The sequence below is a fragment of the Ovis aries genome, chromosome 16, assembly GCF_016772045.2.
Source record: "Ovis aries strain OAR_USU_Benz2616 breed Rambouillet chromosome 16, ARS-UI_Ramb_v3.0, whole genome shotgun sequence".
In the NCBI taxonomy this organism is placed as follows: Eukaryota; Metazoa; Chordata; class Mammalia; order Artiodactyla; family Bovidae; genus Ovis; species Ovis aries.
Window position 1 is genome coordinate 59,009,735 of NC_056069.1, and position 15,805 is coordinate 59,025,539.

A 15,805-nucleotide genomic window follows, 5' to 3' on the forward strand; every position below is an offset into this window, starting at 1 on the left:
GACTGTGAAGAAAGCTGAGCGCCGAAGAATTGATGACTTTGAACTGCGGTGTTGGAGAAGACTCTTGAGAGTCCCTTGGACTGCAAGGAGATCCAACCAGTCCATTCTAAAGGAGATCAGCCCTGGGATTACTTTGGAAGGAATGATGCTAAAGCTGAATCTCCAGTACTTTGGCCACCTCATGCGAAGAGCTGACTCACTGGAAAAGACTCTGATGCTGGGAGGGCTTGGGGGCTGGAGGAGAAGGGGACGACAGAGGATGAGATGGCTGGATGGCATCACCAACTTGATGGACCTGAGTTTGAGTGAACTCCAGGAGATGGTGATGGACAGGGAGGCCTGGTGTGCTGCGGTTCGTGGGGTCGCAAGGAGTCGGACACGACTAAGCAACTAAACTGAACTTAACTGAAAGTCGACTTTGCTCCCCGACATCTAGTACTTCTATTTTATCAAATATGTTTAAAACACACTAGACAGCACAAGAAAGGGCTGAAGGTTAACAGGCCCCTCTCCTGCCTAAGTAAATGTCCCAGACACATGAGGGACTCACGGAGGTGTTGAGAACTAGGAGCTGAGAGGCCTGCAAAGCGCCCCCAACAGTTGTTACCCTGCAGTGCACAAGTGACTATAGTCTTTTTAAATTAAAAGTTTTACTTAGAGGAGTGACGGAAGTGCATCATACAAAAATAGAAAACATATTTAAACCTAAAGAAGAGGTATTACCCATACTTTTAAGAGTTTCTTACTTACCATAATATACTAAAATTACTGACAGTATTTTTAATGAGGTGATAACACCAGTGGTAGCAACTACCATTTACGCAGTACTTACCTGATAAATTCTGCTTGGTAACTTACACGAACATCGTAAGTAAAATAATGCAACACCATGTTAGGTAGAAATTATCCCCACTTTAGAGATTAGGAAACTGAGGCTCAAAGAGATTAATCAGGCTGCCCAAGGTGGCACAGTAAACAGAACTCAGAATTAAAAACCTCTACATTCCTAACCCACATGCCCAGCTTCTTCATCGTCTGCTGATTCCTAATCACTAGCAACACTGAGGGAGGGAGAGGACCCTTTCTGCTCCTTTCTAGTTTTTATAAAAGATATTTCAGTACTTCTAGTTTTTAAAGTATGTGATAGTGGTGGGCTGAATGTGTCTTTCACCATTAGTTGGAAGCTTCTGAATATTTTGAAAAATTGACAGGAAATTGTTAGGAGAGAAAAAAAAAAGTTTTCTAAGATGCTTCCCATAAAGGCCCACATTTCATTCTCCTCATCTACACCCAGGCTAAATCTTTAACCCCCAAATTATCTTACCTCAAACTCAAGAACAGTATCAGACTTCTGGGATAGTGCTTATTACAAAAATTTTAATTGCTGAACATTTTTTCTGAAACTACCCAAAGTGAAGCACTTTGTGGACTGAACTCTAATGAAATGGCCTCTTACTGAACTAATTTAAATAACGACCCCCTCTTTGTATCGTTTCAATGCTCTTTAGACAACACATTACCAGGCAAAGAGGGCTAGCTAACTTCCACAGGTCTGGCGCAAAGTCCACACCAAAACTGTCTCTAAAGTGAAAATTCCTAGAGTAACTCTCTACAAAAGGAACCCTATGTCCTACAGAACAACGTATAGCTTTATTTTTGTTACATTAATTCCAAAACTATACTAAGACTGTTATTTAAAATTCACTGTTGGGTTCTTTTGGGCGATTTTGCACTGCAATCTTGCAGCAACCCCAGTTGTATCCACAACAGGCCAAGGACATCCAGAGAGCCACAGGACTGCGGGAAAGACTGATGTCAGACCGCCGGCCCTCCACTCAACTTGGGAGGAAGGCTCACGTTTTAGAAGAACTGGAAGATGCCCCTGAGAATGGCAGCAGGCTGGCTTACGTCTTCATCACGAAGGGCTGGCTGGTTCATGCGACTCAGCCTCTGAAAAGAGCCCCGTGGGCTCCTGAGAGGGACAGTTCAGAAGCCAGCATCAAAACCATGCCTGTGGGCCGGCCAACTGAACTGGTTCAAGTTTCACTGGTTGGTTGGCTTGCTTGTTTTCACTTCTGTTTGCTTACAAACTTAAAAACAAGCTACCTACACACTGCTACCACAGAGACTCTCCCACACTGGAGGTCAGCTGCTACATCGGATTGTCAGAAGGCCCTACACGAGCTCTGGGCAACGTGCTGGGAAGGAGCCGTGTAAATACCCTCCTCCGTCTGCCACAGTTCGCTCAGCGGCAGGACACCCCTGCGCCCCAGTGCCTTACCATGCAGTTCATGGCAAAGTGGTTGTGCTGGGTCTGGAGCTCCATGGCGTGAGGGTGGCTGGTCCCAATCTCGGTGTAGCTGTTCAGAAACAGGCCCTTGTTGTGTGTGATCCAGTCAAACATCTACCGGGATGAGAAAAGACAGCCTGGGATCACTCCCGAGAAAGAGAGGCCTGACACAGGCCCAGGAACCAGACCAAACCAAGGAAGGGTGGTGTCCTTCTGCCAAGAACCCCTGCGGCGCTGGGGCCCAGAAGACGCTAGACAGCTACCAAGTCACAGTTCTGAACTTGCAGGAGCTGCCAAGACAATCTTACCTAGGGTGCTCCTTAGACAGATGAGGAATTAAGAAGTAAATATGTAAGGAGAGGTCATTCAGATCCCCCAGGCTGATTAAAACTCCAATCTTCTGACTCTCTGCTATACTGAACCACATAATTAGCCACACTGCTCTTCAATTAAAGACCCGTTAGGTGAAATTACAAACTTACAGGTCTCTGGAGGGGTGTTGCTCTGCCCACAGATTACTGACGGCAATTTCGATGACTAAGAGATTATGCTCTTTAATGCAAAAAGAATTAAAAAAAAAAAAAGAAAAACCCTGTGCAAACTATAAAATTTACTGTGAAAATAAAAAGAAATCGGGAAAACTTTAACAATGACACCCCTCTTAAGATTCAACAGAGATGCTACCTGGAAAATGATGTTAATTATATTGTTCCCAGGAAAACATTTAAGGGAAAAGAAATGATTGTCAATTAACACTGCTTCTGTGATGTGAACCGGAACCTAGGGGCAGTCACTTGCTTGTTGAGTAACTGAAAGGAAGGTTTCTAGCATCTCTGACAAGGCACTACAGCTAACCCTTGAACAACCCGGGTTTGAACTGCACGGGTCTAATTACATGCAGATAAATGAAGTAAATGGAGTGTCTATACTTTTCAATAAATGAAGAACCTGTATTTTCATTTTACACATCTTTAAGTGCGGCAAAAAGTTGTGTTCAACTAGACATCATAATATATGGAATCAAAAGAACTGAGGCTGGAGCCTTGATTCTACCAAACTGTTTCAGCCTCTCATCCCTGGGTGAGTCATTTAGCAGCTCCTTTGTTTTAGAGGCAGAGAGCACGGTTTGTGGGTCTGCAACTGTGTGAGTGTCAACACCCCAGCCCCCGTGCTATTCACGGGTCACCTTAAACAAACAGAGCTTAGAAGCTTTCCAAATAATAGTATGGGAAAATAGTGCTGGACTGCCACCTGTCAAAGGATCCCTTTACATCAAAGACTTCAATAGGCTTTCTTAACTTTATAAAATATTTTCCTGTCCTTGAAAAGGATTCAGTGAGCTCAGATTAACACACATCAATTCACCCACATTCACAGCTTGCAACCCTTTCCTCTAAGTAAGTGTCCTGTTTTCACGCTGCTAGGACATTCAAGAGCTCACTCTGACCTGCTGGTTTGACAGGAAACCGTAAGTAATTATTGCCTGTTATTTCCCAGAAGTTATTATTCTTAATTCATTATTCACCTTTTATTGTGAAAACAAATTCAATAACAGATCTGAAGGGTGTTTTCTCACTGGCTTTTCTGGGTGGAAGAGCAAGTATTACAAAAATACATGCATAATTACTGCTTTCAATAATATATTCTATAAAGTTTTCACTCTTTTAATTGAATATATTCGCGTCTATCTTACAGACATCCTAAACCAAACCCATCAGTAATTAGCCACTTTAAGTTTCTAGAAGAGCCCCTCATGCACAATGAAAAACGCTGGGAAGCAGACTGAGGGGAGATCTCCGAACTGACACCGCTGCTCTCGGACCGAGGCCACGAGTGGCTCGCCTCCCCCCAGCCCTTTTTCCCCGCCCTTTCTCCTGACCAAATCAGCCTCGGGTGCTCAGACCCAGCGACCCAGCAGCCTCCCTCCAGGAAGCACGGCAGCACCCCCGCCCCTTCCGCTACCTTCTCAGCATCCTGCTCGAACAGCCTCAGCTGGAAGCACTGGTCCAGCTTCAGCTTGCGCACGTGCCACATCTGATGCAGATGCTGCCGCGTCGAGTGCAGCCGGTCCAGCATGGCGGACACCTTGGGTAAGAGGCTCTGCAGGTCTGCGTTGCCTGAGCCCGAGTTCTTTTTGGGAAAGCTCTCGCTGCTCTGAATCCTCTGCAGCAGCTTCTGTCCCTCTAGGTCCAGGTCCTCTATGGGGGCCTTAATCACCTTCTTCTTCAGCTGGGAATGCTCCTCGATCATGTTCCGCGCCCCCTCCAAATCCTGGGGCAACTCCTTCTTGGCGAGGATGTCCTGGAGCTCCTCCAGCCGAGAGAGCATGTGGGTCGCGTTGCTAATGTAGTCTTCAAAAGCAAGTCGGATCTCAATCCATTCTTCGTGGTTGTACTCCAGGCAGCCGTCAAACTCGGGCGTTAGCTGAGAAGGATCAACTACTTTGGTAAGGCCTTCTAAAGAGACCATATTTGTCTTAAGGGGAAAGAAAATCACGTGTGAGAATATGAACCCGTCTTACATGGTCTTATCATAATGCAATTTGTAACACTTAACCACAGACTTTCAAACTAGAAGCAAGTAATCCACTTACAGAAAACATAACATACCTTGTGCTGGCCCCATTAAAACAAATGTAAATGAAAAGAAGCATTAGTCCACTCGGTGAAAGACAAACTCATTAGAATAACACATGGCTGTTAGTTGGAAAACCTAAAATATTAGAATCATGAATTTCATGACAGCTAAAGAAAGTTGATCTCTTTCCAAGAATGTGGAAATTAACTCACTACATTAGGCACACTGGAACATGAGTGACTTTTTAAAAATTTAGAAAATGCTCAAGGGTTAGCAAGGAAGCTAAGCTGGCAGACGCCCTTCTCACAAAGCTGGAGAGAGAACAACTGTTTCATTCACTTGCAGAGATCCACAGTGACTCTGAGCAGCACAGATTTTTGGGGTTTTTTTTGATGTGGATCATCTTTAAAGTCTTCATTGAATTTGCTACAATATCGCTCCTGTTTCCTGTTTTGGTTTTCTGGTTTCCAGGCATGCAGGATCTTAGCTCCTCAACCAGGGAACGAACCCGCACCCCCTGCGTTGGAAGGTGAAGTCTCAACCACGGCACTGCTCAAGGAAGTCCCTGAGCAGCACACGGGTTGCACATCAATCACCTACATAACAATCTAAGGCTCACAAGGCTCCACTCAATTACAACCTAGGCGATAAACCTTCATCTCACCCTAACAGAATGTGATGCGGAGTTAATATTACTTATGATGCCTCAAGGAAAACATAAAGAGGGGGAGTTAAAGATGAAGACAAAGGAAAAGAGAAAAAAAAATGTGGCCTAGAACCAAAAGATAAAACAGAGAAAGGCTTATGTAACCCCCTCTCTGTTACCTCTAGTGTTAGAGAAACCTACAGCTGCATCTCTGTGCCGTTTGGCATAAGAAACAGCAAAAAGAGGCAGTGCTAGAAAGAGGGGCGGCTCCTGGCCCAGCACTTCAGCCTGAAATGTGGCCGCAGGTTCACTGCTGTCTCATCTGCCCAGAGTTTAAAACTGTGCATGGAGCAATCACGTCATGGACAGAAGCAGGTGATAATGTAGAGGGAAGGTCAACAGAAAAACCAGGGAGGAAACTTTAAAGGCCCAAAGGGAGACAGCATGGCGAGACGAGCAAACACACCAACAAACGGCCATGTCTGCTTAAAACGTGTGTCATCAAATACAACACATTTTCCATTCTGAGTTAAGGAAAGAACTGATATCTGACAAACTGTCCTCCAAACTCACTTCGTCTTGTGTGTAAGATAAAGGCTTACTGGTTTCACCTTTCACTAAACCTCTTGAGTGTGGTTTCAAATTGAAAAATTACACGCAGATTTCAGGTTGAAAATCAGTACCAAGGAACCAGTTTAAAATGCAATTCATGTATGCATGAAAAGACTCTGAAAGGTGTGACCTGTAACATCAAGCTTAAGAATTAATATTGTGTGATATGTTTAATACTAGTATTGTTGTTAACCTTAAAATATATGAATATATTCGCTGCAACCTAATGTTTGGGCAAAGTGGCTAGATGAACCATGTAGTCAACTAAAAATTAGCATTTATAATTAGGAAATATTTAAATTTTATTGCACAATATGGCACGAATCAAGTTTCCAGCTGGCCAGAGTACCTTCTCCGAATAATACTCTCATGAAACCAACTGCATCAGAGCCTTGTCAGAAGCCTGGGAGCCTAAGGAGAGGAGGTTCCAGGGGAAGGAGAGTCAGGCAGTAGATTGAGGGCTGTTCTACACGCTGAAAGACAGTGACCTGTGTGCTGACTGGACCCAGGGCTCTGCCCGGGGTTTAAAGGAATGACTCCTTTTTTGTAAATGAGAGACCTGATGTATGAAATACAGAGCCGACGGTTGGCCCCAGCACTAATTAAGGACCTGATAAAAGTCAGGAACTCTGAGGTTGGGCATTTCTCGCTATCATGCCCTCATTTCCACAGCTGAGGTTAACAGTGCGGCCTCAGAAGCCACCGATAGCCACTTGCGATCAACGGTAAAGCTATTTTATCCCATGAAGTGAAAGGAAACAGGCTTCTAAGACACACAGGTTACACCCCAGCAACCCCACTGCCCAGAGACAAGAGGCCTGGAACCTAACCCCCCATGGAGATAAGGCGACAAACCAACCTGTCTTATTTAACATAACGACTAACTTTACACGTCATGTGTAACTAAGGCAGGCAGCTTTTGTGGATACATGGTTTTGAAACATCTATAAGCAGCCTGCAATGACGACAGAAAAGCTTTTAATAAACCACACCTACTGGTTGAGTTGGTCTAGCTACACAGGGAAGTTACCTCAAATTCAAATTTAGAACTGCCAAAATTAGTCCTCTGTTTCTGCCAAAAGTTGTCTGGCTTGATTATCAGCGCGACGTGGATGCAGCAGGGGAAGGACTCTTGTAAGATCTTCAGCAGCGGCTTGATGGAGTCCCACTTGGACCCGCGCATGTCCACAATCACCGTGAACCCTCGCTTGCAGACTTCTTCACTGGAGAGAAAGAAAGGCAGGCTGACACCATGCCAGGGCTCGCCCCTGTGTCTGGTCCGAGGCCGGCCCGCGTGGGGGGCTCTGCCTCCGTCATCCTGCTGCAGGCAGCGCGGGTCCCTCCGCCCACCACCTGGCCGACCCACACGGGTACCCAGGGAGCCGCTGGATGCAGAACCCTTACTGAGAGCCCGTGGCTCCTAGCTGTGGTTCTCGCCCTCACTAGTGCCTTAACGGAACAGACTAACTGTACCCACACAGGGTTCAGCCTCAAAAACTGTTCAAGTCTTTATGCTGTGTCCACGGCTTTTGCATCTTGTCTCCTCTTTAGGAGAAAAGCAGTGACCACCTGCCCATCTCTCCGGCCTTGTGTGCGTTAACTGTTCACACACGCTGCCAAGTAAGGGTAAAGGGCCACTAAACAAGGATAGAGCTAAACAGGGAGGGAACCCCGACAGAGCACCCAGAGCCGGGCACAGCAGTCACCGGGCTCCAGAATTGCAGGGAGCTGGGACCACTCCCATCAGTGTGTGCAAGCTTTTAAATGTCCCAGTTTATTCCATTTAACCTGCCTGGAACCCTGAGTTCCCTCGCAGCTTCTCAGGTGTGGTTCACCAGGCCCAGGGGACCCCCGCCATCCCCGCCGTCTGGCAGCGTCTGGGGTACACTTATTTTCTTGGGATTACTGTGTCTTATTTGTCTCTGCCAGCCGGTTGCACTGAGAGTACACAGGCCACAGAGAACACGGTTGCCTCTTAGCAACAAGTCAAGGCAGCGCTACAAGTCACTGTATCCTTCTCTCCGAGTTCGAGCTGTTAAACAAAAGAGCCGGTTTCTCTTAAGAATGTCCTTGGTGAAGACATAAAAATTATGAACTCTATTAAATTTCAACCTCTGAGGACACAAGAAACGTATATAAAGCATATCTGCAGTAAACAAAATAACAAGGGCTTCCCTGGTGGCTCAATGGCCAAGAATCCGCCTGCCAATGCAGGAGACGCAGGTTCAGTCCCTGGTCGGGGAAGACCCCACGTGCCGCAGAGCAGCTAACCGATGTGCCACAACTACTGAGCCTGTGTTCCAGAGCCCGTGCTGCACAATGAGAGACGCCCCCCGCCGCGGCAAGAGATGCCGCCGCGATGAGAGACGCCCCCGCGATGAGAAGCCAGCGCACCAAACAGAGAGTAGCCCCGGCTTGCCACAACTAGAGAAAAGCCCTCGAAACAATGAAGACCCAGCACAGCCAGAAATTAAAAAAAAAAATTATAAGCTAAAAAAAATAGAAAAAGCAAAAGTCAAAGTGTCCATATACATGGGTTAAAACTCTACAGTCTCCCCCTCACACCATACACAAAAATTAAACTCAAAATAGTTTAACAAATTTTAAGACGTGACATCGTAAAACTCCTGGAAGAGAAAACAGGCAAAACATTCTCTCACATAAACTGCAGCAGTTATTTTCTTAGATCGATCTCCCAAGGAAAAAGGAACAAAAGCAAGACTAAACAAATGAGACCTAAACCAACCTAAAAGCTTTTGCACAGCGAAGAAAACCATCAACAAACCAAAAAGACAACCTGCAGAATGGGAGACAACGTTTACAAATGATGTGACTGACAAGAGGTTCATACCCAAAATATACAAACAGCTCATACAACTCAGTATCAAGAAAACAAACAAGCTAATAAAAAAAAAAAAAGGGCAGAAGACCTAGATAGACATCTCTCCAAAGATGACATACAGATGGCGGCCAACAGGCAGATGAAAAATGCTCAACGCTGCTCGTTATTAGAGAAACGCAATCAAAACCACAACGAGGCCGCAGCACCTCATACCAGTCAGAACGGCCGTCATCAGAAAGTCTACAAACAAATGCTGGAGGGCTGTGGAGCAAAGGGAGCCCTCCCACGCCGCTGGTGGGAGTGCCGGTGCAGCCACTGTGGGGAAGAGTACAGAGGGGCCTCAAAACCTGGAAAGAGAGTTACCATATGATCCGGCAGTCCCACTCCAGGACAAACATACAGAGAAAAGTGAAAACTCTAACTCAAAAATTAGGGGTGCACCCCAATATTCGCAACGGCACAATGAACAATAGCCAAGACATGGAAACAACCCAGGTGACAATCAACAGAGAACTGGCTTATAAAGGTGTGATATGCCTACTTATACACACAATGGAATATTACTCAACCATAAAAAAACAAAGAAATAGTGCCATTTGCAATGACACTGATGAACCTGAAAGTGAAGTGAAGTAAGTCAGATAAAGAGAAATCTCATACAGTACCAATTACACATGGAATCTAAAAAATAACACAAATGAATCCATATACAAAACAGAAACAGAATCACAGACACAGAAAACAAATTCACGGGTACCGAAGGAAAAAGGGAGACGGGGAGGGATCAGTTAGGAGACTGGGACCAACAGATACAAACCACTATACAAAGAACAGATAAACTACACAGGTTGACTGGATAGCCCAGGGAACCACACTCAGTATCTTGTAATAACCTACAATGGAAAATAACCTGAAAAACAAATATATATATATATAGCTGAATAATCCTGCTGTACAACTAAAACTAGCACCAATATTGTAAGTCAACTATACTGAAAAAATTTTAATTAAAAAGTTTTTTAAATAAAGTGAGCCCACTGTAGACAACCAAAAAAAAAAAAAAAAAAAAAAAAGAGAAGCATGATCTCAACTAAATTTAAGTCAATCTCACGCTCCCTTGCATGAGCTCTTCCACCTTCCTGCCCTCCCCAATCCCACACACACCATTCTCTTCCTCATCTGGACTCTCACTGTTAGAATAACTGACACTGCAGGTTCCTGCAGCAATCACAGCAGTGCAAGGGGCCCACCACCGAGACATTCCCAGAAAGTCTGCAGGGATAGAACCTGGGCAGGTGACAACTCATGGTCCTAGGAACAGACTGATCCAGCGGCCCCCGGCTTATCACTGCAGCGTGGGACGCACTGAGGAGTAATCTGATTCGCTTCTGTATGGCTATGAACTTAAAGAGAGGTCACCCTTGGCTTCTCATGCAATCGCTTTCCCTGTCTCAAGCAGGTCCCGGGCCAGGATCTGGGGAGTGTCTCAGCCTCCTTCATAAATCCTTAGAGGCTGCTGGCACTCCCAGAAATGTCTCCCGAAATCTCCCAAGTCACTGAAATGAAGCAGCCTGGCCTCCCTCGGGCACTAATGGGGTCTGCTATCCTGCAGGAGTCCATTCAGTAGGAGCTCCTGGGCTCCAGAGGTCCTCGGGCCTAGACCAGCCTGAGCGGGAGGATGCCCACGTCTGCTGCCCAGCGGGGACTGGGGCTCCAGACCCTCAGGTCCCGCCACTGCACCCCAGAGATGCACCCCAGAGATGGTCAAACCACAGCACTGGGTTCGATGGTTGTTATCAGGTGCTGCTTAGGGCCTGGGCTTTATTGGTCTTCCCTTCATCCAGGTCAATCCTCTGGCAGCCTGTCTTTCTGCTCACAGAGCACTATGTACTGTGTACATAAAACTATAAAGCCGCTCCACTTGACAGGGGCTTAGAAGGAATCCTGAGTAACTCCAGACTTAACAAAAGGAACGAGCTGGAGAGAGAAACAAGCAAAAGGCGCCCTGAGCTTGTACGGTTTACGGAAGGCTTAACTAGTCACCTGCCTCCGCAATCCAATGCACAAGTTCCCACCGGGGACTTCCAAGGAACCCGAGCAGCAGACCAGCCAGGCTGGGAGTGCCCAAGCTCCCTACCCGTCCGTCTCCACAAGTTCAAAGTGAGACATTGTAAAGAAAGCAGTGACGTGCAAACACCCCCAAAGCCCGTTTCAACTTCTGAGCATCCAGTGAACAAGCACGGCTGCTACACAAGGGCTCTGGGCCATGCCTCTGCCTCCAAAACACTGCTCATTGGAAACTGAGACTTATTAACCAGGTATTTTATAGCAGTTTAACCTAAAAGCTTCATTTTAGCTGTGGGATTAAAAAAAAAAATGTAGATAAAACTAAAGTCCTTTTTCAATGCAGGTCTCTAGAAAAGAGGCAGTCTTTTTTCATCTCCTAGATGAAGAAGGTATCTTCTTATATGAATGTTCATGAACAAATCAACTCAGAGTTTCACATGATTTCACTGATGACCAGAGTGATTTATCCATTTAGCTGCTACGCATATGTGTGTGCATGCATGCATAGTCAGCTGTGCTCGACTCTTTGTGACCCCATGGACTGTAGTCCACCAGGCTCCTCTGCCCATGGAATTTCCCAGGTGAGAATATTGGAGCGGGGTGCCATTTCCTCCCCCAGGGGATCTTCCCGACCCAGGGATTGAACCCATGTCTCCTGCATCTCCTGCATCTGGCAAGAGGACTCTTTACCATTGAGCCACCTGGGAAACCTTAGCTACTATAAATCATTCTAAAGAAGACAAAACATTCTAGTTAGTATAATTCACGAGTTAAGAGCGATAAACAACTACAGATATACCAAGATTAATGTGACTTCGTCTCTGTGCGGGAGTCCCAGGTACACCAGCAAGAAATTCCACTCTGAATTCTCTCCTACTCATTTCATCGAAAAGTTTCCTTGCAAATTAATCATATGAAAGTCAGTCTATTACTCTAATTATTTTGTTTCTCTAGAAAGGGAGAGGGGAAGGGCAGGTGTCCCAAATAACAATACTCAAAACTAGTCACCGCTGCTCAGATCATACCAATGTTTAACTTCAAGGCCGTTCTAGTGAAAAGACAATCAGGAAGCCACGCAGAAAAAAACAGACAAGAAGATCTGGCTCTAGAACACGTGGCAAGAAGGAAATGATTTGAGAGAATAGCAATGAAACATGTATACTATCATATGTGAAGCAGATCGCCAGTCCAGGTTTAATGCATGAGACAGGGTGCTCGGGGCTGGTGCACTGGGATGACCCTGAGGGATGGGATGGGGAGGGAGGTGGGAGGGGGGTTCAGGATGGGGGACACATGTATACCCACGGCTGATTCATGTCAATGTATGGCAAAAACCACCACAATATTGTAATTAGCCTCCAATTAAAATTAAAAAAACGCAAGGATAACAACTGAAGGAAAGCTGAAAGGCAAATATGAAAAACAGACATTACTGTACTACAGCTGAGGCAGCTACCATGGGCAGACACCATGCCGGGCACGTGTGTAAATAATCTTATTCAACATGATGATCTAAGAAGCACAGATCACTATCACAAAGATCAGAAAATTCATAAATATAAGTAACCAGGCCAGCCGTCTGAATCTGCCCACACGCTTTCCCGGATAGCACTCTCTCCACATCTGGGAATGTGTGGTCCTGAGACTGTGTGGCCAAGGGGTAGCCAGAGGCCCCTTCATATCACAGAAGATGTGGGGAGGGGTGGATGGTGGTGGACTGTCTCAGAAGTCCCACAGGGAACCCCCCTCCACTGTCCAGGACTGTTTATATCACCCTGAAACTAACAACAAATTATCAGACTCAGAAATTAAGAATAAGTGAGCCTGTGGGTAGGTCCTGCCAAATTCTCACACCCTAAGCCTTCTGATGACGATCGCTGATCCCTTTGTTTGGCTAAAGCTGGAGTGCTCCCACCTCTACAGGCCCCCTGGGGGCAGCATGGCTCTTTTCCAGTCACTGGAGGACCTGAGTGGGCCTGGAGAGGAATCTCTGTTGCCACTGCTATTTGGACCACTGTGAAATCTTCCTCCGTTATCACTTGATGAATGCATCATCTCTCTTACCTGCTCATTAAATGAACCAAGAACGAGAAAATGGCATTTCCTATCATCCAGAATTGTCAATACAAAGGCAAACGCAGGAAATGAAGTGAACTGTGCTCAGTGGTTGCAGGGTCACATTAGAGAGAAACAAGAAGATGCTGGAGATGTACTATACTTTGTGGGGAAAGCGGATAAGATGGGCAGGAAGTGATCATTGTTGGAGTCTGAGGACAGGCACGGGGGCGCCAGCTTCTCTCCAGTGCCGTTTACGCGATTCCCAGGACAAAGTTTTGTGTCTCTGTTTAAAGTGGGTCATCAGATGATCGACAATCTACGTGAATCAATTTTTCTATGGCATCAATGAAAGAAAAGGCAATTTTTTAATATTTACAGTCAACACAGATTTCAAGACCAAAAAGTAAGTTGCCAAAGTTATATCCAGAATTGCAACAATGTAACTGCTTTTAAAGGATCACCTGGATGGAATTCACCTTGTTGTTCATTTAAACTCTACCACAAGCATCATTTAGTGTGGCAGGGATTTCTTTATTCTTCTGCACTGTTCTCTGTATCGCTCTCTCTGTCACCATTAGCACAGCACATGGCACACAGTAAGAGCTCAGTAAGAGGTAGCCACAAACTATGCCATATTCATAACTGACAGAGCAGTAAATAACTTCTAAGACTCTTTCCAACTCTATGATTTCAACAGTTCAAGGAAACACCAGAGTAAGACAAAGGGGGAAACTTTTCCCACACTTTTAAGCCGATTAAGGGGCCCATTCATGTGTCATCCATGACGTGTGATAGCTTTCCCACAAAGGACAACCAAGAACGCAAAGAAAAACCCAGGAACTCCCTCCGAAGGTCAGACCATCCAAATCAAAGCTGACTTGGCACAGCCACGGTGAGGAGGGGGTCAGCAGAGGACAAGGCCATCTCCCTGGCTGGTGTCAACCTAAAGGGGTCGCGTGCAGTCACCAGCCCCCTGCGGTGGGCATCTGCTAACACCTGCCTGCACCCCGAGGATCCACGAAGCAGTCTCAGATCAGGGCCCCCACTGCGCCACTGCTGCCTAGGGCACCACACCCTCACACCCCAGCCCTGGGGGCACCCCACCCCGCCCCACCCCCCGGGGAACTCGGCCCTTCCCACCCAGCACCCCGGAGGGAAAGCATCACGGGAGGGAAACAGGGAGCAAGAATGTGCCTCCACCATGGCAGCACCTGGCTGGGACACGGGCTCTGGGGGCCTGTTTTCCCAGGAAGGGCCCGAGGGACAGCGACCGGCCAGGCCCCCCGCACTCACCTGGGGATACAGGCCAGGTAGGAGATGAGCCTCCGGAGGTCCTCCTGCCGTATTCTGTCATGGTTGCTGCGGGCCGGGAAGGTGAGGATGGGACCCCCGCGCTTGTCTCTGCCACCTGCAAACAGACACGTGCACTCGCTCAGACACCACGGGGGGGACATGGCTCCTGAGGCCCGAGGGCGCCTGGCACTGCTGCCGCCCGGCCCCAAGGACCTCTGAAAGGCCAGCGCCCCCGCTCCGCCGGGACCAGCGGTGGGGCCACCCACGCGGGGAGGGCGTCCCAGAACCCTGCTCCTTCCTTCAGTGGGTCTGTTCCTCCCTTCTTCAGTTCTGTGGTTGGAGAGGAAAGAAGGCCACGTTCACGTGCTTCCTTCGCCTTAAACCTCACCTCCTCACACCCCTCTGTCTCCTCCCCTCGGTGTCTCTGCGTCTCTTGGTCTCTCTGTCTCTCTTTCTCAGACTGTCTCTGTCTCTCTGTCTCTCCTCCAGCACTCAGAAAAAAACACAGAGAAAGAAAACTGTTCTTTTCCCAAGTGTATACTTCATTTAATTTTATAGGTCAGTCATGTCTTTTCAGAAGTACAGTACTGAGATTGCAAGATCCAAGTCACAGTATGAAACTTTTCATTATTTTCTCATCTTAGTCGTTTACCTTATCAGCAAAGGTAAATGAAAATGCATGTAAGAATTAAAGTTTTTAAAATTTAAAAAAAAAAAAATGCAAACGAAACAAACAAAACAGGAGACCAGATTCTTCACTTTAAGGATGCTGAAAACATATTCAGCAGAAGATGCTGGTATTTTAAAACACATTTTACCAACATGAGTCTTTACAATGTCCTAGGATGACTGACAGGCTTCCCTGGTGGCTCAGCGGTGAAAAAAAAAAAAAAAAAAAAATCTGCCTGCAATGCAGGAGACACAGGTTCAATCCCTGGGTCAGAAAGATCCCCTGGAGAAGGGAATGGCAACCCACTCCAGTATTCTTGCCTGGAGAATTCCATACACAGCGAACAGAGCAGGCTACAGTCCCTGGGGTCGCAAAGAGTTGGACACGAGTTCCTCCTAACAGTAAAGACACTTAATGCTGACTCTGAACGCTTAAACTGACCTACGTGTACTGTTAAGTCATGCAGTCCAGAAGAGTGTTAAATTACTTACAGAATTAGTAACTCAGGTATTAAATGTGGTCAACAACTAAACCACAGCTGACACATGCCAGGTATGGCATCGAGAGCTCTGATCTGATAGTCACAACGATCCTGTCAGCTTGATCGTGAAAGACACTGAGGCTCAAAGAGCTTAAAGAAAGTCCAAGGGACCATGCCGGCACGTCACAGCTGGGCTCTTTGCCCTGACGAGAACTTGTATAATTTTTCAAACTAGTGGCTTTAGTTCTTCCTAAGTGATAAAAATATCA

General features: G+C 46.5%; 1 protein-coding gene across 3 annotated transcripts in view; it reads right to left on the reverse strand.

Annotated features, from left to right (window-relative positions):
- TRIO (trio Rho guanine nucleotide exchange factor) overlaps positions 1-15,805 on the reverse strand; it is a 355,580-nt gene that overhangs the window by 205,841 nt on the left and 133,934 nt on the right. For all 3 annotated transcript variants that reach the window (XM_060400268.1, XM_060400269.1, XM_042233930.2), the window contains exons 3-6: positions 14,386-14,500; positions 7,156-7,348; positions 4,253-4,765; positions 2,282-2,404 (exon numbers count right to left, since the gene is read on the reverse strand). In XM_060400268.1, the coding sequence (XP_060256251.1) occupies positions 2,282-2,404; positions 4,253-4,765; positions 7,156-7,348; positions 14,386-14,500 (944 nt within the window). The remainder of the gene's footprint in view (positions 1-2,281; positions 2,405-4,252; positions 4,766-7,155; positions 7,349-14,385; positions 14,501-15,805) is intronic.